The sequence below is a fragment of the Ursus maritimus genome, unplaced genomic scaffold, assembly GCF_017311325.1.
Source record: "Ursus maritimus isolate PB19 unplaced genomic scaffold, ASM1731132v1 scaffold_18, whole genome shotgun sequence".
Lineage (NCBI taxonomy): Eukaryota > Metazoa > Chordata > Mammalia > Carnivora > Ursidae > Ursus > Ursus maritimus.
Window position 1 is genome coordinate 47927571 of NW_024424230.1, and position 23887 is coordinate 47951457.

The window sequence follows — 23887 nt, forward strand, 5'->3', positions numbered from 1 at the left end:
TTGAATTTAGTTTTTATGTCCCTTAAACCCCCTTTTTAAAAGCTCACATTTATTAGTATAATAAAAATATTCAGTTAGTGTTTGCATTTCATGGACTGTCTCACAAATTTTAAAAATAATTTGCTTGAATCAGGATAAGGTCATACTGCAACGAGATTTAAGATGATGTCATTTTTGCTGAGACGTTTTCCAGACTCCATATAGTGTCAGTTGCATCCCTTTTCCCCCCTCCTTGAACCTCCTTTAATCTATAGGATTCCCCTTCTTTTTTCTTTCTTCCAGTTAATTTGGTGAAAATCTGGCAGAATTTTTTCATTTTCTGAATTTTGCTGATTGGTTATCTTTGGCATCATTTAACATCCCCTCTATTTCCTACATACAAATTATTAGATATAGAGGCTTACTCAGATTTAGGTTTGGGTTTTTGTGCAAGAGCATCTCATAAATACTCTCATATGCTTCCATTAGCAGGCACACGATAACTGGCTTTCTCTCTTCTTGTCACGTTAAGATTGATCAGTGGGTTCAAGAGTTGTTAACCTAATCCTCAAATTATAAAGGTGTCCATCATTGGGGCACCTGGGTGGCTCAGCGGGTTAAGCATCTGCCTTTGGCTCAGGTCATGATCCCAGGGTCCTGGGATCGAGTCCCACATTAGGCTCCCTGCTCATCAGAGAGCCTGCTTCTCCTTCTCCCTCTGCTGCTCCCCCTGCTTGTGCTCTCTCTCTCTCTCTGTCAAATAAATAAATAAAATCTTAAAAAAAAAAAATTTGTCCATCAGCCCTTCATCTGATGGTTTTAGCAACCATGCTGGTTACTGCCAGGATTCATAATTTGATTAACTTTTTTAATACTGCAAAAACTTGGATTCAGTTTGTTCAAGTCTGTAATCTAACCAGAAGGATCCTGCAAGAACTGTTGGAACAGAATAAGAATAAAAGTGGTCACAATAAATTATGATGCTTAACTGCTATAAAATTTCCAAGAATGATAGGCTCATTCTTCCTCTACCTTTCTGACCATTTCTTTTCCTTAAACACTAGCATCTTCTAAAATGTTATCTTTAGTTAACAGCTTGCCTTACCCAACATTTCTCTTTAGCAGATCCTATTTACCCTGGTGATTTTAATCTCAGGTACAATAAATTAGATGACTGCTGAGCTACTGCCCTTGGACATTTCATGGGTATCTCAAATTCAACATGTCCACCATTACTCACAGTTGAACTCTCCTCCTTCTTCTGTATTTCCTGTCTCACATAATTGCATCACCATTAGCAGACAGACAGGTACAGACCAAGACCCCTTCTTCCGCTTCTTGCTTACATTAATCAGCCAAATTCTGCTGATTTTACTTCCTGAGTAGTTCTCCAATCTGTTTCCTCCTCTCCTACCTATTATTACCGAAGTCAAGGACATCATCATTTCTCACCTATTGAAATGACCTCCAACTAGTTTTCTACTTCTTTTTTTTTTTTTTTTTTTTGCTGCCAAAGTGATCTAGCTCAAGTTCAGATCAGATCATGCTACTCCTTTGTCCCATAAGTTACAGAGTAAAACTCGTGCTTCCCTTGCCCACTACTTGCTCCCTGCCACTCCCTGAGTTTTACATTTTACCGTTCTAACAAGTCCAAACCACTGGGAAGTTCCTGCACACATCATGCAGCTTCTTTTCTTTCCTTTCCTTTCAAGCTTTGGTCCTGGATTTCCCCTAAATTTTTTTTTTAAGATTTTATTTATTTATGTGACAGAGAGACAGCCAGCGAGAGAGGGAACACAAGCAGGGGGAGTGGGAGAGGAAGAAGCAGGCTCCCAGCGGTGGAGCCCGATGTGGGACTCGATCCCGGAACGCCGGGATCACGCCCTGAGCCGAAGGCAGATGCTCAACGACTGAGCCATCCAGGCACCCCTCCCCTAAATTTGAAAGATCTTTCCCTCACTCCTCTGTGTGTTGAATATCTCTTCATAATTTAAGATCAAGCTCCTCCAAGAACTCATTCTTCATTACTCTCTAAAATGTTGAGCTAAAACTCTCTCCCTCCTTTGTGCTCCCCCAGCATATTGTTGTATTTACTACAATACACTGAAAATACTTTCCTATAATTCTATCTTCTCTACTAGATTATAAGTGCATTAGAGGTCAGGAATTGAAACCGGGGATGTACAGTATGGTGACTAACATAATATAATAAAAAATCATTAAAAAAAAGAAATTAAAAGCAATAATAAAACCACAAAAAAAAGAGGTCAGGGATTGAGCCTTATTTATCTTTGCATCCTCGGTTCCTCAAAATGGCAGGTATCCAAGAAATGTTTGCTGAATAGAACCAACCTGCTCTGTCTCCCCATGTGCTAAATGTCATTCTTTGACTCTTCTGGGTGGAGCATACGGAATAAAAAGCTTTGTATAATGATACAATATTATAGACAGCCCCACTTCTGTCTTCAACTGGCAGGAAAAGAGCGTCTGTTTTCTTCTACCAAATTGTCAATGAGATTTCACACAAGTCTTTTATAGACTACGTATTTACCAAAGAAGTATAAGTGAGGAAAACATCACCTGCAGCAAAAGTCTTCCCTACAACCTGCAAAGATAAAGCCAGTGGCTTCACAACATTCTTATTCCGGGTCAGGTCCTGAGCTCCACTTAAATTGATTGCAGAATTAGCTGGACTGAGAATCGGCGAATCTTGAAAATGAAAGAGGTTGTTCAAATTAGAAACTATTTTATATGCAGGAAGGGAGTTAATTCAATAAGAATGAGGTGAGAGAAAGCAGATGGTTAAAATTTTAGTTTTATCCTTAACCTATTTTAAGAAAGTCAGTTTCTCTGTGTTCAGGGTTTTTGTTTTTGTTTTTGTTTTTTTTTTAATGTGCTGGGTACTAGTCTAAGGACTTTAAATACATCAATTCACTTAATCCCTATAAAAACTCAATGAGGTAGGTAGTACTACCTTAAGGAGTAGTTGTCATTTAACTCAGTCAAAGTCATATGTAGCATCGAGGATATCATTATGTGCCATATTAAAACTATCTTCACAGTTCCCCTTAAAGTCGTATTTTAATGAAATATATTTATCCCTGTCCAGATGACTTTGTCATTTAAAAGGTGCCCTGCAAACTAAGTCATTGCAATGGAGGAGAAAGCACTTTTCTCTGAAGGAAAGTTTGTTTTAATTTTTGGAATAACAAATTAATTAACTAATTAATCAATTTACCTATGTAATACCAGGTACACCCAAAAGAAGGTTTCTATTCAGATTCAGAAAATAATTCAGCCCAGAAAAACCACATGCCATTTTAGAGACAGGCTATGGGGAACATAAACACAAAAGCCAACTAGAGTTTTCCAAAATGAGTATAGACCCCCAATTCCTGACTCCATTCTGCCAGAACAGCTTAATCAATTAATACCAGCAAGCGTCAAAAGGGACTGTTAAAACCCTCTGAGAGTTTGAAAAGAAAAAATGCTCTAAAAAGCAGGATATTCGTGGTACTACATTAGAAATTATCTCAAGGGGCGCCTGGGTGGCACAGCGGTTGAGCGCCTGCCTTCGGCTCGGGGCGTGATCCCTGCGTTATGGGATCGAGCCCCACATCAGGCTCCTCCACTGTGGGCCTGCTTCTTCCTCTCCCACTCCCCCTGCTTGTGTTCCCTCTCTCGCTGGCTATCTCTGTTAAATAAATAAATAAAATCTTTAAAAAAAAAAAAAAAAGAAATTATCTCAAAAATAAGTATTCAGGGACGCCTGGGTGGCTCTGTCAGTTAAGTGTCTGCTTTTGGCTCAGGTCATGATCTCAGGGTCCTGGGATCGAGTCCTGTGTTGGCCTCCCTGCTCAGCAGGGAGCCTGTTTCTCCCTCTCTCTCTCTGCCCCGCCCCCAACTCATGCTCTCTCCCTCTCTCAAGTAAGTAAATAAAACCTTTAAAAAGTAAGTATTTGGGGCGCCTGGGTGGCACAGCGGTTAAGCGTCTGCCTTCGGCTCAGGGCGTGATCCCGGCGTTGTGGGATTGAGCCCCACATCAGGCTCCTCTGCTATGAGCCTGCTTCTTCCTCTCCCACTACCCCTGCTTGTGTTCCCTCTCTCGCTGGCTGTCTCTATCTCTGTCAAATAAATAAATAAAATCTTAAAAAATAAATAAATAAATAAAAAGTAAGTATTCATACCACAGCGTGAGTCCTGATACTTCTAATCGATGCTCCTCATAAGAACTCAAGAAATTGAAATGGTTCCTCACTGGCTCAGAAGAGTTAATGTGCCTCTCTGAGGGCGGGACTTTAGCACTAGGGAGTGGTTCTGAGTTCTACAGGAAGAACAGACACCAGCAACTGTACATATAACATTACAGTGTTGCAGGAAACTGGAAGACAGTTTTTCATGTCTTAATAGAGAATCTTATAGGATAGGAATCCCAGGTGACTTTGCTGTGCTATTATACAGGTTGGTCATTATGTTTCAGGCCACGATTGTATTGTTGGGGACAAGGCTAGCAACTTATTACAGTAGTTTATACTTATAATTTTAGCATATTTCTAACTGCCCAGGTAAACATATAGGTAAAAGGTAGTTGATAAATTACGAAGGGTGGTGATTTGCCTTATTTTTTTCAAATCACTGAATTCAAATTAGCAGAAACCAATATTTTTATTTTTTATTTTTATTTTATTTTTTTTAAAGATTTTACTTATTTATTCAACAGAGATAGAGACAGCCAGCCAGAGAGGGAACACAAGCAGGGGGAGTGGGAGAGGAAGAAGCAGGCTCATAGCGGAGGAGCCTGATGTGGGGCTCGATCCCATAACGCCAGGATCACGCCCTGAGCCGAAGGCAGACGCTTAACCGCTGTGCCACCCAGGCGCCCCAGAAACCAATATTTTTAAAGTAATGAAAAGGAACAAAGTCAATGTACAGAAATCAATCTTCATATCTATAACAATCTATAGCTGGATAAAATGCCTAGGAATAAGCTTAATAAGAAATGTACACAACTATATGCAGAAAACTTTACAGTACTTCTTACTATAATGTCTGGGATTTGTTTGAACATATTGAGGGAAAGAAGGAGAGAGAAAGTAAGATTAAACAATAGTGTCCATGTGCGCTCATAATTTTGAAGGTGGGTGATAGGTCTATGGTGTTGGTTCATTATATTAGTCTATTTTTTAAGTTTTTATTTAAATTACAGTTAGTTAACATACAGTGTAATATTAGTTTCCGGTGTACAATATAGTGATTCAACAATTCCATACAATATCCAGTGCTCACCACAACATGTGCACTCATCAATCCCTATCACCTATTTAACCCATCCCCCCACCCACCTCCCTTCTGGTAACCATCAGTTTGTTTTCTATAGTTTCTTGGTTTGCCTCTCTCTCTCTTTTTTCCTTTGCTTGTTTTGTTTCTTAAATTCCACATGAGTAAAATCATATGGTATTTGTCTTTCTCTGACTTATTTCACTTAACATAATAACTCTAGCACCATCCATATTGTTGTAAATGGCAGCAGACTCCTCGCTGAGCAGAGAGCCTGACACGGGGCTTGGTCCCAGGACCCTAAGATCATGACCTGAGCCAAAGGTAGACACTTAACCGACTGAGCCACCCAGGTGCCCCTGACAATGTTCTTATAAGAAGAGGAAGAGAAACAAGGGATACACACACACACAAAGGAAGGGCCATGTGAAGATACGGAAAGAAGGCAACTATCTGCAAGTCAAGGTGGGAGACCTCAGGAAACACCAATTGTATGGCACCTTGATCTTTCTTGAACTTGCAGCCTCCAGAACTTTGAGAAATTAAATTTCTGTTGTTTAAACCACTCAGTCTGTGATATTTTGTTATGGCGGCCCTAGCATACAGATATTTAATTAGATTACTCAGATGAAATGGACAAAAAGAAAATACTAAGGAAAAGACTACAAAATGACTAGGGCTAATAAATGAGTTCACCAGAGTTTCAGGATATATCAAGATTAAAAGATCGATGAATAGCACTAAGAGTCCAGAAATAAACCACTGCATTTTATGGGCAATTAAATTTTGACAGGAGTGCCAGGAAAATTCAATGGGTTAAAAAAACAGTATCTTCAACAAATGATTATAAGACAACTAGATATCCACATGCAAAAGAATAAACCTGGATCTCTTCCTCACACCATATACAAAAATTAACCAAAAATGGATTATAAATCTAAATGTAAGAGCTAAAACTACACCACTCTTGGAAGAAAACATAGAAGTAAATGTTCGTGGCCTTGGATTAGGCAAAAGTTTCTTAGTTGTGACACCAAAAGCACAAGCAACACAAGAAAAAATAAATGAATTGAACTTCGTGAAAATAAAAAAAAAATTGTGCTTCAAAGGACACCATCAAGAGCGTGAAAAGACAACCCATACAGTGGGAAAAATATTTGCAACTCATATATTTGATAAAGGACTTGTATCCAGTATATATAAAGAAGGGTTACAACTCAAAATAGAAAGATAAATAACCCAACTGAAAAATGGGCAAATGATTTGTATAGACATTTCTCCAAAGAAGATGTACGAACAACCAATAAGCACATGAAAAAATGCTCATCATAGCCGTTAGAGAAATACAAATCAAAACCACAAGATACTACTTCATGCCCACTAGAATGTCTAAAATAAACAAAAAAGACAATGAAGAGTGTTGGTGAGGATATGGAGAAATTGGAACCCTCACACATTGTTGGTAGGAATGTAAAATGGTACAGACACTTTGGAAATAGTTCCTCGAATGGATATATATAGTTACCATACGACCCAGCAATTCCACTCACAGGTATGAAATGAAAAATAAGTAAAAATGTATTTCCACACAAAAGTCTATACACAAATGTTCGTAGCAGCATTATTCCTAATAGCCCCAAAGTGGAAACAACCCAAAAGTCTATACACTGATGAATGCATAAATAAAATGTGGCATATGCATAAAATGGGATTCTGTTCAGCAGTAAAAAGGAATGAAGTACTGCTACATATTACAACATGGATGAACCTTGAAAACAATATGCCAAATAAAAGAAACCAGTCACAAGAGGCCATATGTTGCATGATTCCATTTATATGAAATGCCCAGAACAGACAAATTCATAGAAATAGAAAGTAGATTTATAGTTCCCAGGGGCTGGGAGTGGAGGGCTGAAATGGAGAGTGACTGATAATGGATACATGATTTCTCTTGGAGTGATGAAAATGTTCGGAAGTTTATGTGGTGATGGTTGCACAATTCTGTGAATATACTAAAAAAACATTAATTGTACACTTTTAATGCGTAGATTGTAAGATATATGAATTATATCTCAATAAAGCTGTTATTTAAAAAACACTATAAGCAAAATTATAAACCAGGGATAATATTTATAGCTCACTATTACCCTATATTCCTATTAACAGAAGTCAATAAGAATAAAGGTTACTGTTGGAGATCCTTTGTTGTCCCATACCCTTTCCCTTTGGCCCATCTTTGATTTCAGTAGGAGCTATGGTGGACAGTTTTGTGTGAGTTCAGATTCTTGGGGGCAGCATCTTACCTCAAGCTCATATCTAGCATCTTCAAGCTTTTTATCGCAGGGCCTTCTTCAAGGCCATCAAGCTCTTAGCTTGTGTGTGGTCCAAAAGTGTGAGGAAGTGTTAACAACTCTGGGGCAGCCCTCAGCTAATGGAGGACTAAGAATAAATGTCCTAGCTTTCCATTCTTTGGAAGGATAATTCTGGGAGGCATTCTGCATGCTTCTTAGAGACCCTGGTAGATTCAAGCCCTCTTGGTTAAAGCAACTATACAGAAAACACACTCTTTTTTGGCTTACTCCTCCTCATAGGGATCACTTCTCAAATAAACTACTCACGCCCAAATCCTTCCTTTGGGCTCTGATTCCAGCAAAACCCAAACTATGACATACAAGTCAAGGGAAAGGAACTTTAAGTTTATAGATAAAAGATGCAAATAGTTTTTGAACAAATGCAAAGATGCGCAATATCAACAATAAGGAAAATGCAAATTAAAACCACACTCAGATATTATTTTTCACCCATCAGATTGACAGAATCCAAAAGTTCAAAAATAAACTTTGTTAGTGAGCCTCTGTGGAAATGCAAACTGACACAAATGTACTGGTAGGACCTTTATGGAGAGTAATTTACAGCATTTGAATGAATGAATGAATGTTTGATGAATACAAATGAATACATGTTTGATCCAGCAATTCCGGGGTATTTATATACATGTTTAAACATATTTATTTATTGTTGCATCGTTTGAAAACAATATAAATGCCCATCAATAGGGGATAGGGTAAATAAATTATGGCACATCCACACAGTGTGACAGTATGCAAGAGTAAAACATAATGAGGAAGCTCTTATTGATTTGAAAATATTTCTAAGAGATAGCTATATGAGAAAGTGAAGTGCAGAAGAGTATGTACAAAATGTTGCCTTTGGAGTAAAAAAAAATGTATAAAAATAAGAATACATGCTTGTGCCTGGTTGAATAGATATAAAGAAAGTCTAGAAAGATTCATGAGAAACTAGTGACAGTGATTACCTGTGTGGTGGGGGCATGTAGAAATGAGGGGGGATGGAAGAAAAACTTCACTGTGCATATTTGAATACAGCATATATTGATGTATGCATGTATATTTTTCGAAATGTAAATATTTCAAAACAGTGTAATAAGTAAATTTTTTAAAAAATAAAGATAGAAAACAGTTATGTGGAGACGGACAACTGGCATCAGAAGTACTTAATTGTACAAAGTGAGCATTTACTTCAGTATTAGATTACACAGAGCGATTTTACTTAATTTTTAAAATATTTTATTTATTTATTTGAGAAAGAGAGAGCACAAGCGGGGAGAAGGATCAGAGGGAGATGAAGAGGCTCCTTGCTGAGCAGGGAGCCTGAAGGAGCCTGACAACACAGAGCTGGATCCCAGGACCCTGAGATCATGACCTGAGCCGAGGGCAGATGCTTAACCAAATGAGCCATCCAGGTGCCCCTACACATAGTGACTTTAAAGGGTAATTCCATTTCAACGACACTGCTTTTGCCAAGTTACCAATGATCTAATCCCCAAATCCAAGAGACACTTTTCAGTACCTAACATACTGAATCCCACTGCTGCATTTATTTATTTATTCAGCAATTATTTATTGAGCACTTACCATGTGTCAAGAAACTTGCTAAGATCTATGGGTTAAATGGTCAACAAGATGAGCACTGTTCTTGTGCAAGTTTTCCTCTGTCTACTAAAGTGTTGGTGTTCTGCACCCTTTTATTTATCTCAAGACAATCTGATAAGACCCCCCGGTTTCATTCTGAATTTTTGAAAATTTACTTCATGTATGTCGTTTGTCTTATTTCATTAACAGACAAATTTTGGAACATACCAATTATAGAATAATCAGAAAGCACAGATGAGCATTAGATAAGGTCAGGGTGAACTTTCCAAACTGTAAATCCTATCATGTTATTCCCTAATCTTTACCACCTTGCACATGCTTCTATTGTTAAATTTATCATGGATGGTGGACACTGGCATATTTAGCATTTAACACTAGTGGTTTTGATTATTTGAAAGTAGCCCCCAATGTCCAAAATGTGACAGCCTCTGATCCTGCTCATACTCAGACATGGGTTCAAACCCTGGGCTGTTGTATAGTACCTGGTATTTAAGTAATCAGTAAGCAGCTGATTGCCTGATTCTCTCTACTAGTGATTTCATATCCATTTAAAGGAGGAACTTGTAAGCACTGGAGGAATCACAGACTCGGAAAGTTCCTTGAGCAAGTCACAGCTCTGCTCTCTACGTTGTGGTCTGTAATTTCTTGTTTCTCCTACTAGGTCATGAGCTCCTTGAGGGCATTCCCAGCTCCTGGCACAATGTCTGTCATATTGTGGCCAAAGAAATAAAATAGGGGAAAAAAGCCAAAACAATCTCCTTATCCTCTTTATGCAATAGTTCAATAACTCTCTGTTAGCCCAAAATCACTGGGGGGAAAAACTTTCTAAAAAAAAAAAAGGAAGCCATTTACGTAGTAAGTAGAAAGAGTCTGAATTCCGATTTTTCCATTTACTAGCTCTTTTCACCAAATACTAACCCTTTCTCAGATTCTGTTTCATGATCTGAAAAATGGTACCTATCTCACCATAATGGTTAACATGTTTAGCACAGTGTCTAGAAAACAGTAGATATTCAGTAAATACTCGTTTTGCTAAAGCTTTTTTTTAAAGATTTTATTTATTTATTTGACAGAGAGAGACAGCCAGCGAGAGAGGGAACACAAGCAGGGGAGTGGGAGAGGAAGAAGCAGGCTCCCAGCGGAGGAGCCTGATGTGGGGCTCGATCCCAGAACACCGGGATCACGCCCTGAGCCGAAGGCAGACGTCTAACGACTGAGCCACCCAGGCACCCCTGCTAAACGTTTTTTTTAAAGTAGGTTCCACACCCAGTGTGGGGCTTGAACTCATGACTCTGAAATCAAGAGTCGCATACTCTACCACTGAGCCAGCCAGGCACCCCTATTTGGCTAAATCTTGTTAAGGGTTTTCCAGATGACTGAGAACTTAAATCTTTACTATCACTTTTTCTGCCCTTGACACCTGCATAAAATGTGGACCACATAATTAACTTCTTTCCCACGTAAAGTACACTGGACCTATTTTCACATTCAGACTGCAATTAATGTTCTAATAAGACACCATACTCCTATTAGCGCACTATGAGGCTGCATTAGTTATGTCAGTTGTGTTTTACTTTTGACTCAATTGAAACATAAGTCCCCCTAAAATTAATATTAAACAATATACTTCCTAATCTGTTCTTATGCTTTTGATTTTTTAAACAGCTTTAAATATAATTAACAATAAATGCACATACTTAAACAATTTGGTAAGTTTTTACATATATATATGCCTGTGAAACCATCACCACAGTCAACACAGTGAACATATTTATCACTCCCAAATCTTTTTTAATTTTGTTATTATTTTTTTTTAAGGTTTTATTTATTTATTTGACAGAGAGAGAGTGTGTGCAAGAGAGAGCACAAGCAGGAGGAGTGGCAGGCAGAAGGAGAGGGAGAAGCAGGCTCCCCACTGAGCAAGGAGCAAGATGCAGGGGCTCAATCCCAGGATACTAGGATCATGACCTGAGCTGAAGGCAGATGCTTAACCGACTGTGCAACCCAGGCAGTGTACTGTAGTTCCAATTCCTCCATATCAATGCTTGGTATAGTCAGCCCTTTAATTTTAGCTATTCTAATAAACGCGTAGTGATATCTCATCATTTTATTTGCATTTTGCTGATGACTAATGGTGTTAAGTATCTTTACATGTGCTTAGTTGCCACCCATACATCTTTGCCCATTTAAAAAACTGGTTTATTTTCTTATTATTGAGTTCTCTAAAAGTCTCTCTTCTAAATACAATTCCTATATATCTTTTGCAAGGATTTTCACCCAGGCTGTGGCTTGTCTTTTCATTTTCTTAACAGTGTCTTCTAAGAAGAATTTCTTAATGAAGTCTAACTTACCACTTTATTCTTTTGTGGATTTTGTTTTTGGTACTATATCAGAGAAATCTTTGCCTAACCCAGGTCACAGATACTTTTTCCTATGCTTTCTTACAGAAGTTATATATTTTGTAGTTTTGCAGTTAAGTCTATGATCCACTTGAGTTATTTTTATATGTGATGTGAGATATAGATTGAAGTTCATGTTTATGCATATGGATATCCAACTGTTCCAGCACTATTTGTTAAGAAGGTTATCCTTTCTTTAATGCATTGCCTTTATGCCTTTGTTAAATGTACATATATGTGTGAATTTATTTCTAGACTTTCTATTCTGTTCCACTGATCTATCTGTATGTTTTTACATTAGTACCATGTTGTTTTGATTACTGCAGCTTTATAATAATTCTTCAAATCAGGTAGTGTTAGTTTCTAATTTTGTTCTTCTTTTTCAGAGTTGTTTTGGCTATTTTAAGTCATTTGTATTTCCATATGAATTTTAGAATTAGCTTGTCAACTTCTACCCAAAAAAGCCTCTGGAATTTTGGTTCGGATTGTGTTGAATCTACAGGTTAATTTGGAGAGAACTGACATCTTAACAATGTTAGTTTTTCAACCCATGAACAAGAGATATCTCTCCAATTTATTTAGCTCTTCTTTACTTCCTCTCAGCATTGCCTTCTAGTTTTCGGGCTATAGTTTTTTCACACCTTCCATCAGATTTATCCCTAGATATTTCATATTTTTATTATATATAATATTGTATGTTTATATGTATTATAAGTGGTACCATTATTTAAAATTTTTAAATTTTTGATAGTTTGCCGTTGGCATATAGAAATATAACTGATATTTGTATATTGATCTTATAATCCTGAAATATTGCTAAGCTCGCTTATGAGTTCTAATAGCTTTTTTGTAGATTTCACTGAATTTTCCACATAGATCACCTGTGGTCTATAAATAGACAGTTTTACATCTTCCTTTCTAATAAGGAAGCCTTTAATTCTTTTTCTTGCCTGACTGCACTGCTAGAATCTGCAGCACAATTGGATAGAAGTGGTAAGAGCAGACATACCTGTCTTGTTCTGATCTTAGGGAGAAAGCATTTAGGTATGCTAGCTGTGGCGTTTTTGTAGATGTTCTTATCAGGCTGAGGAAATTCCCTTTTTTTTCTAATTTGTTAGGAGTTTTTATCAGAAATAAATATTGGATTTTGTCAATGTTTTTTTCCTGCATCTACAGAGATAATTAAATGGTTTTATTTTTTTAGTTTGTTAACATGGTAAACATTAATTGATATTCAAATGTTAAACCAACCAAGCATTCCTGGGATAAACCCCACTTTGCCATGATACATTATCCTTTTAACATATTGCTGGATTCAATATACTAAAATTTTATTTAGAAATTTTTTATTTATGGGGTGCCTGAGTGGCTTAGTCAGTTAAGCATCAGACTCTTGATTTTGGCTCAGGTTGTGCTCTCAGGGTTGTAGATTGAGCCCCATGTTAAGCTCTGTGCTGGGAATGGAGCATGTTTAAGATTCTCTCTCTCCCTTTCCCTCTGTTCCTTCCATTTTCTCTCTCTCAAAAAAAAATATTTTTTTTTGGTATTTATTTCATGAGAGACATTGGTTTGAACTTTTCTTATAATGTCTTTGATTTTGGTATCAAGATAATGCTGACTGGAATGAGTTAGGAAAGTAGTCCATTCTTTTCTATTATTTGGACGAGTTCATGTCAAATTGGTACTATTTCTTGTTTAAATGTTTGGTGGAATCTACCACTGAAGCCATCTGGGCCTGGAGGGTTTTTTTAGGAAAGATATTAACCACATTTTTAATGTATTTAAGAGACATAGGGCTATTCAGGTTATCTATTTCTCTCTCTTTTTTAAAAGATTTATTTATTTATTTGAGAAAGAGAGAATGCAAGTGGGGAGCATGGCAGAGGGAGAGAATCTCAGATTCCCCCCTGAGCACGAAGCCTGAGGAGAGGCTCCATCTCACAACCCAACAGATTATGACCTGAGCTGAAACCCAGAGTCAGACACTTAACCAACTGAGCCACCCAGGTGCCCAGTTATCTATTTCTTCTTACGTAAGTTTACATAATTTGTCTTTCAAGGAATTTGTTCATTTCATCTAAGTTCCCAAATTTTTTGGTATAAAACATTCCTAACATTCTCTTATTATCCTTTTAATATCATTCAAATGGATAATGATGTCACCTCTCTCAGTCCTAATATTAGTAATTTGGATTTTCTCTTTTTTTCCTAATAGTGTGGCTAAAGGTTTATCAATTTTTTTGACTTTTTCAAAGAACTAGTTTCTAGTTTTATTAATTTTTTTCTATTGTTTTTCTGTTTTCTATTTCACTGATTGCCACTTTGATCTTTATTATTTCTCTTCTTCTGATTACTTTGGGGTTAATTTTCTTTTTCCTAGTTTCTTAAGGTGGAAGCTGAGTTCATTGATTCAAGATCTTCTTTATTTTTTAAAGATTTTTTATTTATCCATTTGAGAAAGATAGAGTAAGTGATAGCATGAGGAGGGGGAAGGGCCAGAGAGCAAGAGGGAGAAACAGACTTCCCGCTGAGCAGAGTACCTGATGCAGGGCTTGATCCCAGGACCCCAGGATCATGCCCTGAGCTGAAGGTAGGCGCTTAACTGACTGAGCCACCCAGGCGCCCCCCAAGATCTCTCTTGTTTTCTAATGTAGGTTTTAGTGCTATAAATTTCCCTCAAAATACTGCTTTAGTGGAATCCCCAAAATTTTGTTATTTGCTTTTTTGTTTACATTCAATTCAAAATATTACTGATTTCCTTTTAGGTTTCCCTTTTGATCCATTGATTATTTACAAGTGTATTATTTTAGTTTCCAAATATTTGGAGATTTTCCAGAGCTCTTTCAGTTATTGATTTCTAATATAATTACATTTTAGGTAAAGAACATAGTTTGTATTATTTGAATCCTTTCAAATGTATTAAGACTTGTTTTATGAGCTTTTGTGCAGCAAAGGAAACCATCAACAAAACAAAAAGACAACTTACTAAATAGGAGAAGATATTTGCAAATAATATATCCAATAAGGGGCTAATCTCTGAAATACATAAACAATGTATACAACTCAACACCAAAAAAACAAACAGTCCAATTTAAAAATCGATAGAGGACCCAAATAGACATTTTTCCAGAGAAAACATATGGATGACCAACAGACACATGAAAAAATGCTCAACATCATTAGTCACCAGGGAAATGCAAATCAAAACCACAACTAGACCTCTCAGCATGGCTAAAATAAAAAAGACAAGTGTTGCTGACGATGTGCAAAAAAAGGAACCCTCGTTCACTGTTTGTAGAAATGAAAATTGGTGCAGCCACTGTGGAAAACAGTGTGAAGTTTCCTCAAAAAATTAAAATTAGAAATACCAGATGAGTCAGTAATTACACTACTGAGTATTTTCCCAAAGAAAATGAAAACACTAATTTTAAAAGATATATGTACCCTTATGTTTACTGCAGTACTATTTACAATAGCCAAGATATGGAAGCAACCCAAGAGTCCATCAATAGATGAATGAATAAGGAAGATGTGGGGTGTGTGTGTGTGTGTGTGTGTGTGTGTGTGTGTGTGAATACACAATGGAATAGTGTGCAGCCATAAAAACCAATGATATCACGCCATTTGAGACAACACGGATGGACCTAGAGGGTATTATGCTAAGTGAAACAAGTCTGACTGATGAAGACAAATACTATATGATTTCACTCATAAATGGAATCTAAAAAACAACAACAAAAACAAATGAATAAACAAAGCAGAATCAGACCTATAAATACCAAAAACAGACTGATGTGTGCCAGAGTAGGTGGCAGAGGGCTGGGCAAACTGGGTGAAGAGAAGGCTTCTAGTTATGGAATGAATACATCATGGGAATAAAAAGCACAGCATGAGGAATATAGTCAATAATACTGTAATAGCAATGTATTGGGACAAATGGTAGCTACCTTGTGGTGAACATAGCATAATGTATAAACCTATTGGATCACTGTATTATATATCTGAAACTAATGTAACATTATATGTCAACTACACTAAAAAAAAGACTTATCCTATGGCCCATAAGCATGATATCATGATTATTTTTGTTCTTCTCTATGTAACATTTCTGTTTTCTTTGGCTTGGTAAATGTTCTATGTGAACTTGAGGAGGATGTGAAGCTTGCTGTTGTTGGGTGGAATGTTCTAGAAATGACAATTAGGTCAAGTTGGTTGATAGTGTTCAAATATTCTATATTTTTTTCTGTTTATCTGTTGTATCAATTGCTGAGAGAAACGTATTCAAATACCTGGCTATAATTGTGTATTTATGTATTTCTTAAAATAATTCTATCAGATTTTGCTTAATGTATTTTGACAGAGGTCATTAGGTGCATAAATGTTTAAGACTGTTCGGTCCTCGGGGGCACCTGGGTGGCCCAGTCAGTTAAGCATCTGACTCTTGATCTTGGTTCAGGTCTCAATCTCAGGGTCATGAGTTCAAGTCCATGCCCAGCATGGAGCTTAATTTAAAAAAAAAGATTGTTCTGTCCTCCTGATTACTTGATCTCTTTATTATTATGAAATTACCTCTTTAATCTCTGGTAATATTCTTTGCTCAGAAATCTATTTTGGCTGATGTTCAATAGCCACTCAAACTTTCTTTTGACTGCTGTCAGCATGGTACTTTTTAAATACTTTTACCTTTAACTTATTTGTGTTTATATTTTAATTGAACTTTATGGTAGCACTTAGAGCTAGATCTTACTTTTTTCCCCCCAATCTCATAATATTTGCCTTTGAAATGAGGTGTTTGAACATTTACATTTAATGTGATTCTTGATGTGGTTAGGTCTGAGTCTTTCATCTTTTTTTGTTTGTTTTCTACTTGTCCTATCCATTCTTTGTTCCCTTTTTCTTCTTTTCAGTCTTCTTTGGGATTAGTAGAGTATTTTTTATGATTCTATTTTATCTCCTTTGTTGTTTATTAACTATAACTCTTGGGGTTTTTTAGTGGTTGCTTTAGGGTTTATAGAATATGTCTTACCAAAGTCTAATCTTAAATGGCACTATGCAACTTCACATATAGTACTAGAACTTGATAATAGTATACTTCTGTATCTCCCTTCCTGTCCTTCATGCTATTGTCATGCACTTTACTTTTCCATATATTATAAACCTCACAATATATTATTATGTTTGTATAAGTCAACTATCATTTAAATAGACTTAAAATAATAAGAAAAAAATTGTATACCTGTACCCATGTAGTTATCACTTCTAGTGGTTTTCAGTCCTTTGTAAAGATTCAGATTCTCTTCTGTCTGGTATCATTGTCCATCTACCTAAATGATTTCCTTCAGCATTTCTTGTAGTGTGAAACTGTTGGTAGTAAATTTTTTCTTATTTTGTAAGTCTGAAAATATCTTTATTTCACCTTCAGTTTTGAAAGATATTTTTGCTGAGTATAGAATTCTAGGTTGATAGTTATTAGCTTTCAGCTCTTTCAAGATGTTGCTCCACTCTCTTCTTATGTATTTAGAAATGTGATGTCATGCTTATATTTGTTCCTCTGCATATGTCTTTTTCTCTTGCTGTTCTTAAGATTTTCTTTTGGTTGGTTTTAAGAGACTTTATTATGATGTGCTTTGGCGTCTTTTTCTACATGTTTCTTGTGCTCGGGGTTCATTGAACTTCTTGGATCTGTAGGTTTATAATTTTCATCAAGTTTGGAAAATTTTGGCCATTATTACTTCAAATATTTTTTGTCTCCCACACCCCCACCTCTTCAGGCACTCCACTTACCAGTATATTAGGTTGCCTGTAGTTGTCCCACAGCTCACTGATGCTCTTTTTGTTTTCCTTCATTTTTTTTCCCTTCCCATGTTTCATTATAGATAGTTTCTATTATTAGAAACCTTCAAGCTACTAATCTTTCTTCTGCAATGACAGATCCATTGTTAATCCCAATCAGTGTATTTTTCATTTTAAATGCTGTACTTTTCATATCTAGATGTTTGATTTGGATCTTTTTTTAATTGATCCTATTTTAATTTTTTTATTACTTATTTATTTTTAAATAATCTCTACACCGAATGTGGGGCTCAAACTCACAACCCCAAGATCAAGAGTTGCATGTTCTACCTACTGAGCCAGCCAGGTGCCCCTGGATCCTTTTTATATCTTACATGTCTACTTAACTTTTTGAACATATGAGATATAGTTATAATAACTTCTTTGATGTCCTTCTCTGCTAGTTCTAATATCTGTCAGTTCTTGGTTGGTTTGGTTAATTAGTCTCCTCAGTATTAATTGTGTTTTCTTGCCTCTTTGCATGCCTGGTAATCTCTGCTTCGCATTATTAATGTTCTCTTGTTAGATGTTGGATTATTTTTGTATTCCTGTAAATATTCTTGAGCTTGGTTCTGGAATCCAGTTAAATTACTTGAAAACCATTTGATCCTTTGGGGTTTTGTTTTTTGGTATTTTTAGGCAGGTCTGGAGCAGTATTCAGTCTAGAATGAAGTATTTTCCCTTACTGAGATAAGACCTTCCTAAGTACTCTATCCAATGCCTGATGAACTATGAGGTTTACCTCTAGCTGGAGGGAATAGTCCCTGTTCCTGGTCCTGTGAGAATGCTGAGCACTGTTTCCTCTCATCCTTTTGGATGATATTTTTTACCAGCCTTGAGTAGTTTCCTTACATGTGTGCATCAATCAGTGTTGTGTTCAACATTTGAGGGGACCCTCTGCACATTCTGTCTGTTCAACTCTCTCTTTTCTGGTCCTTGGTCCTATGAGCTCTGGTTATTTTGGTGTCCCTGTACTTTCAAGGAGAGTTCCTTCCACTCAACTTAGGGAATCTATGGTGCTCCCCCACAATTCCCTTCCTTATAAAATGGTCTGGAAACTCAAAGCACTGAGCTGAGGTGATGGTAAGACTCACTTTATTTGTTTCCCATCTCTCAGGGATCACTGTTTTTTTGTTGTCTGATATACAGTGTCTTAGAAGTCATTTTTCACGTATTTTTGTCTGTTTTTTTTCCTTAGTTATTTCAGGTAGGACAAATTCAGTCCTTTTTTATTCATTTTGGCCAGAAGCAAATCTTAAGTTGGTCTGCTATTGATTTTTCAATCTAGGTTCTCCCCTTCTTCTTCTCCCGCACCTCTGTCCCTTACTCTTAAAATCTGAGACACATGAACATTTTACAGAATTCTATGTAGAGATCACTATCATCTTTATATTCCTGATTCTAGTACTCAGTAATTGACCAATAATATTGTCAGTTGTGAGCAGAGAAATTTCAAATTCTGGTTCTGTCGCCTTCTAGCTGTATCTTGGACTTGTCTATGCTAAGTACTGGCCCTTTTTCCCCACACATGCATAGAAAGTTGAAGAGAGATCAGGAAAAGCAGATATTTTCTACTGAGCTATATATTTGGCTTAAACCTGAGAATTTTTAAATGTTTAACTATGAAAAATATAACATAAAAATTGAAAAATAGAAACAAACATGCTAAAAATCTCACTTCTACAAACCATTGTTTTTTTTTGTCAGTATATACCCTTTTATGTTTTGTCTGCATCATATTTTGTACATGATATAACAAAAATACACTTTAATACTACTTTTTTAAAGATTTTATTTATTTACTTTAGAGAAAGAGAGTGAGCAGGGGGGAGGAGTAGGAGAGAGAGAGAGAGAGAGAGAGAGAGAGAGAGAAGCAGACTCCCTGCTGAGGAGGGAGCCTGATGTGGGGCCCAATCCCAGGACCTGGAGATCTTGACCTGAGCCTGACCTGAGATCATGATTCAGTTAACCCACTGAGCCACCCAGGAGCCCCATTACCTTTTTTACTTAATAGAATTACATTCTACGTGGTTGCATAGTGCCATAATTATCTTTTTAAATATCTTTGTCATGTAAGCGTGCTATGATTTATTCATTTGTTTCTATACTAAGGTAACTTCTCCTTTTTTAGTTAATATAAAGAATAACTTCAGTGACTATCTTGAGTTTCCTTTTAGGTTATTTTCTTGGCTAATCCCCTAAAGTGAGATTACTAGAGTAAAGGATATAAATATTTTTAATGTTCTTGTTATATTGCCAAAAAGCTTTTTTAAAAGATTGTACCACTGTTTACCTCTACCAGCCTGGCTGACAGTGTCAGTCTTAACATATCCTTGTTAGCACTGTATATTATCAGTTAAAAAGAAATGTGGCTAACATAACTAGTGAAAATTACTTCTCATTGTTATTACTTAGTATCTTCATTTCTACAAAGTGGGCCATATTCCTTATACTTGCTAAATAGTGGCATTTTTTTCTTCTGTAGGCGAGGAAGAGAGGTCTCACAAACATATTCTTGGCCCCGGCTTGGAGGGGTATGATCATTGGTTTTCTTTCCCCTCCCCCCTCTGCATTCATTCATCAAATGTTTATTGAGCCTTTTCAGCAGGCCAGGTACTATGCTAGGCTCTGGGGATAGAATTAGGAGAAGAAGGCAAAGCCACAACCCCTGCCCAAGAAAGCCTACATTCTCAATGTCTGATTGGGAGTAGGCAAATCTGTCAGCCAGTGTTCCCACCACATTTGGAAAAAGCAGATTGTGTTTTGGTAAAGCATAAACTTGAATATTTACAAGAAACTAAGTTTAGAGAAACCTACCAGAGGAACTTTTGATTATACTGACCTCAACAAAGTTTAGCAGCTAAAGAAAAACAAATCTAAAGAGGAAAGGGACAAACAGGTACATTTTAGGGACAGTTAAATGATACGTTCTAATGGAAATGCTTTCTAAATGGCTGTCACCAGGGACAAAGAAGTTTTACTGGGAGACAGAGGAGGGGAATGGAGACAAAATAAGAAAACTATGTGAGCAAGGCAGGCATCATGAAGTATTCCGATGGCAGCATAAGAGCTCTAAACTCTTAGAAAGCAAAGAGGAGGCCGAGAGTTTGCAGGCAAGGAAAAAGATTGAGCATGTAGAGATTTTTATTAGGGTTAGTTCTGCCTCCTCCCTTCCTGGAGACCAAAGTCAGCTGAGAGGCTCCATACTGCAGCTCTACCACTATAGCAACCACCCCATAGTAGAATCCCTGTGGGAAATATAAAAACCCAAAAGAACCAACATACTATTATTACACCATAGCATCCCTGGCCTATACCACTTACTCTCAAAGTGTGAGGACTGCATACATTACATGTGTGTAGTCTGAGTGGGTAAATCTGCCCTTTTTCCCTATTGAGATCAAAATACAAAAGAGTATGTGAAATAGTTATGGATTGTTTAAAGAATAATTACAAAGCAAATACCTATGTAACTAACCACCATCTAAGTCAAGGAAAAAAATAAGATGAAATCTCTCAGCAGCCAGTACCCTCCTTTGTGTTCTTCTCCACCCCTTCACTCTCCCTTCCCTCCAAAAGTAACCACTGGGCTGTGTATGTATTCCTTTTTTTTTTTTTTTAAAGATTTTAAAAATTTATTTATTTGAGAGAGAGACAGAGATAGTGACAGAGATAGCAAAAGGGAGCACGAGCAGGGAGGAGAGGGAGAAGCAGGCTCCCACTGAGCAGGGGACCCGACATGGGGCTTGATCCCAGAACCGTGGGATCATGATCAGAGCCGAAGGCAGACACTTAACCAGCTGAGCCATCCAGGCATCCCCTATATTCCTAAAATAGTTTAGTTTTGCCTGGTTGTAAACATAATAAAAATGACATAATAACGGATGAGTTCTTTTGTAAATGCCTTTTTTGCTCATCGTGGTGTTTGTAAGATTCCTCTATTGTGCTGCATGTAGGTACTGTTTGTTCATTCTCATTGCCAAATGATATTTCATTATATAAATGTATCACCCATTCTACTGTTGATGAACACTGAGTTGTGTCCAGTTTGAGCCAATTGTGAAGAACACTGCTATGAACAGTCTCGTATATATTTCTTGGTGCACACGTGTAAGAGTTTATGGAGTAGAACAGCTGAAACATAGGCAATGCACATTTTTTACTTGGCTATATGTTGCAAATTACCTGCTAGGTTGTGGCATCAATTAACACCCCTACTATCAGCAGTATTCTTGTTGCTTGAAATCTTTGCCAACATTTACTTGTTATACTTCAACTTATTGCCTGTTTGGTGTGTGTGTAATGGTACCTCATTGTATTTTTAAAGTAATTTCCCGACTTGCCAAAGTGGTTAATCATCTTTTCATGTAATTTTTGTCCCTTCGTATTTTGTCTTATGTGAAGTCCTTGCTCATTGTTTCTGTTAATGTGTCTTTTTCTTATTGATTCATAGGCATTCTTAATATGCTCTTCATACTCATCCTTTGTGAGTTTTCTGTGTTACACGGCTTCTCCTAGTTGATGACTTGATTTTCTCACTCTCCTCATGGTGCCTTTTAATAAGTAGAAGGTGTAATTTTAGTGTAGTGAAATAGTCTTTTCCTTTATGTGCCGCACTTTTTGTCTCTACTTTTAAGATATCTACAATATCTAAGATATTCTACAAAAACTTCTAAACGTTCGATAGTTTTGCCTTTAACATTTAGATCTTCCAACTACCTGGAACTGATTCTGTGTACGGTGTGAAATAGGAATTCGGTTTTATTTTTTTCCACATAAGATATCTGAATTCTGAGCATCATTTATTGAAAGAAAAGGTCCCACTGAACTGCAAGTCACTTCTGTTAAGGATGAAATACCCATTATGTTATGTGAATCTGCTTTTTGGACTTTCTACTCTGTTCTGCAGCTCTGTGTCTATTCCTGTTCCAGGTCCATTCTGTCTTTATTAGTAAAGGTTCATGAGCTTGATGCATTACAGGGCAAGTCCTTTCATTTGTTTTTAGTTCTTTAATACACAAGATTAAGATAGGGCTTATGTTCCTTTGGGCCTATCATGGCTCACAGAAAAGAAAAGCCCATTTCATGGACAATACCTCTCTCTCCAATAACAGGGCCAACTTCCCCATTAGGCATACAAGGCGCAGTGCCGTGGATCCATGATACTTTCAGGGGCTCATGAAAATGTTTTAATTTATCTTAAAATCAAAAGAAAACAATGAACTTTTGGTTGAAGAAAGTATTTTAACATATAATACTAAATAGCCATTTTTATATCAACACAGTCATAAAACATATTTTTAAATATGTTTTTAAATATGTCATTTCTAGGGAGAAAGGGCCCACATAGGCGAATGGGCCCAGGGCCCATAAAGTGGCCCTGCCTGATATTGCTCTTAAAAAGTATCCTATTAGTCTAAGGGCAGAACTTAGGTGGCATACCCCTATACTGCCATATAGGCTAGGGCATAAAAACATGTTTCCTCTTAATGACAGATGAGCATATCATCTTCATTTGGAAAAATTGTACACACCAGTAAATTAATAATTCCCCAAATGCTAACTTAAAATTTGAATAAAAATGGAATGCAAATAATATTTATTTTCAGGTATTTGACAGGGGGTACAAGGATAAACAAATGAAATAGAGCTTCTAGCACACAAGAGAAATACAGACAGTTAACAATTATAATTGAGAGGAATGTCACACAAATAGAAGTATGGTAGCAAGGCTGAGTTAATCCTTAGTGGCAAAATAGGTGTTATTTTTGGTTTATCAAATTAGGAAACAAAGGCACAGAAGTCACTTATCCCACGTATCAGTGAACATACTCAGATGTAGTATTTGAATTCCAGGACTCTGACTCCAAGCCATGTGTTGTTTACCATTTTATGGTAAACAGTCAATAAATTAGAGTATATTGTACTGAATAAGAAATAGAAATGGGATAGAAACCAAAGGGTTTCTTCTTTCTCTATTTAATCCTTTTCCCCATACCTTTATTTAGGTATATTTTACATATCATAAAATTTACCCTTCTCAAATGTATACGTCAATGATTTTTTAGCAACTTACCAAGTGGTGCAACCATCATCGTTAATCAGATTTAGAACATTTTCATCCCCCCCCATAAGAACTCGAATGCCCATTTTCAGTTAATTTCTATTCCCATCCCTGGCCTAGGCAATCACTAATCTATTTCCTGTGTCTATAAATTTGTCTTTTCTGGATATTTCATACAAGCAAAATCATACAGTGTATGGTCTCTGTTGTCTGGTTTCTTTCACTTAGCATAGTGTTTCTGAGGTTCATCCACGATTTAGCATGTGTCAGTAGTTTGCTCTTTATTATTGCTTAATGGTGTGCCATCATATGGATACATCACATTTTTGTCTGTCCATGAGCTGATTGACATTTGGCTGTTTCCAAATTTCAACTATGACCAA

General features: G+C 36.7%; 1 protein-coding gene across 1 annotated transcript in view; it reads right to left on the reverse strand.

The window, feature by feature from the left end:
• The window catches only part of GREB1L (GREB1 like retinoic acid receptor coactivator), a 144591-nt gene that overhangs the window by 86236 nt on the left and 34468 nt on the right, over positions 1 to 23887 (reverse strand). The window contains exon 7 of the mRNA XM_040632672.1: positions 2560 to 2688. Coding sequence (XP_040488606.1) covers positions 2560 to 2688 — 129 coding nt within the window. The remainder of the gene's footprint in view (positions 1 to 2559; positions 2689 to 23887) is intronic.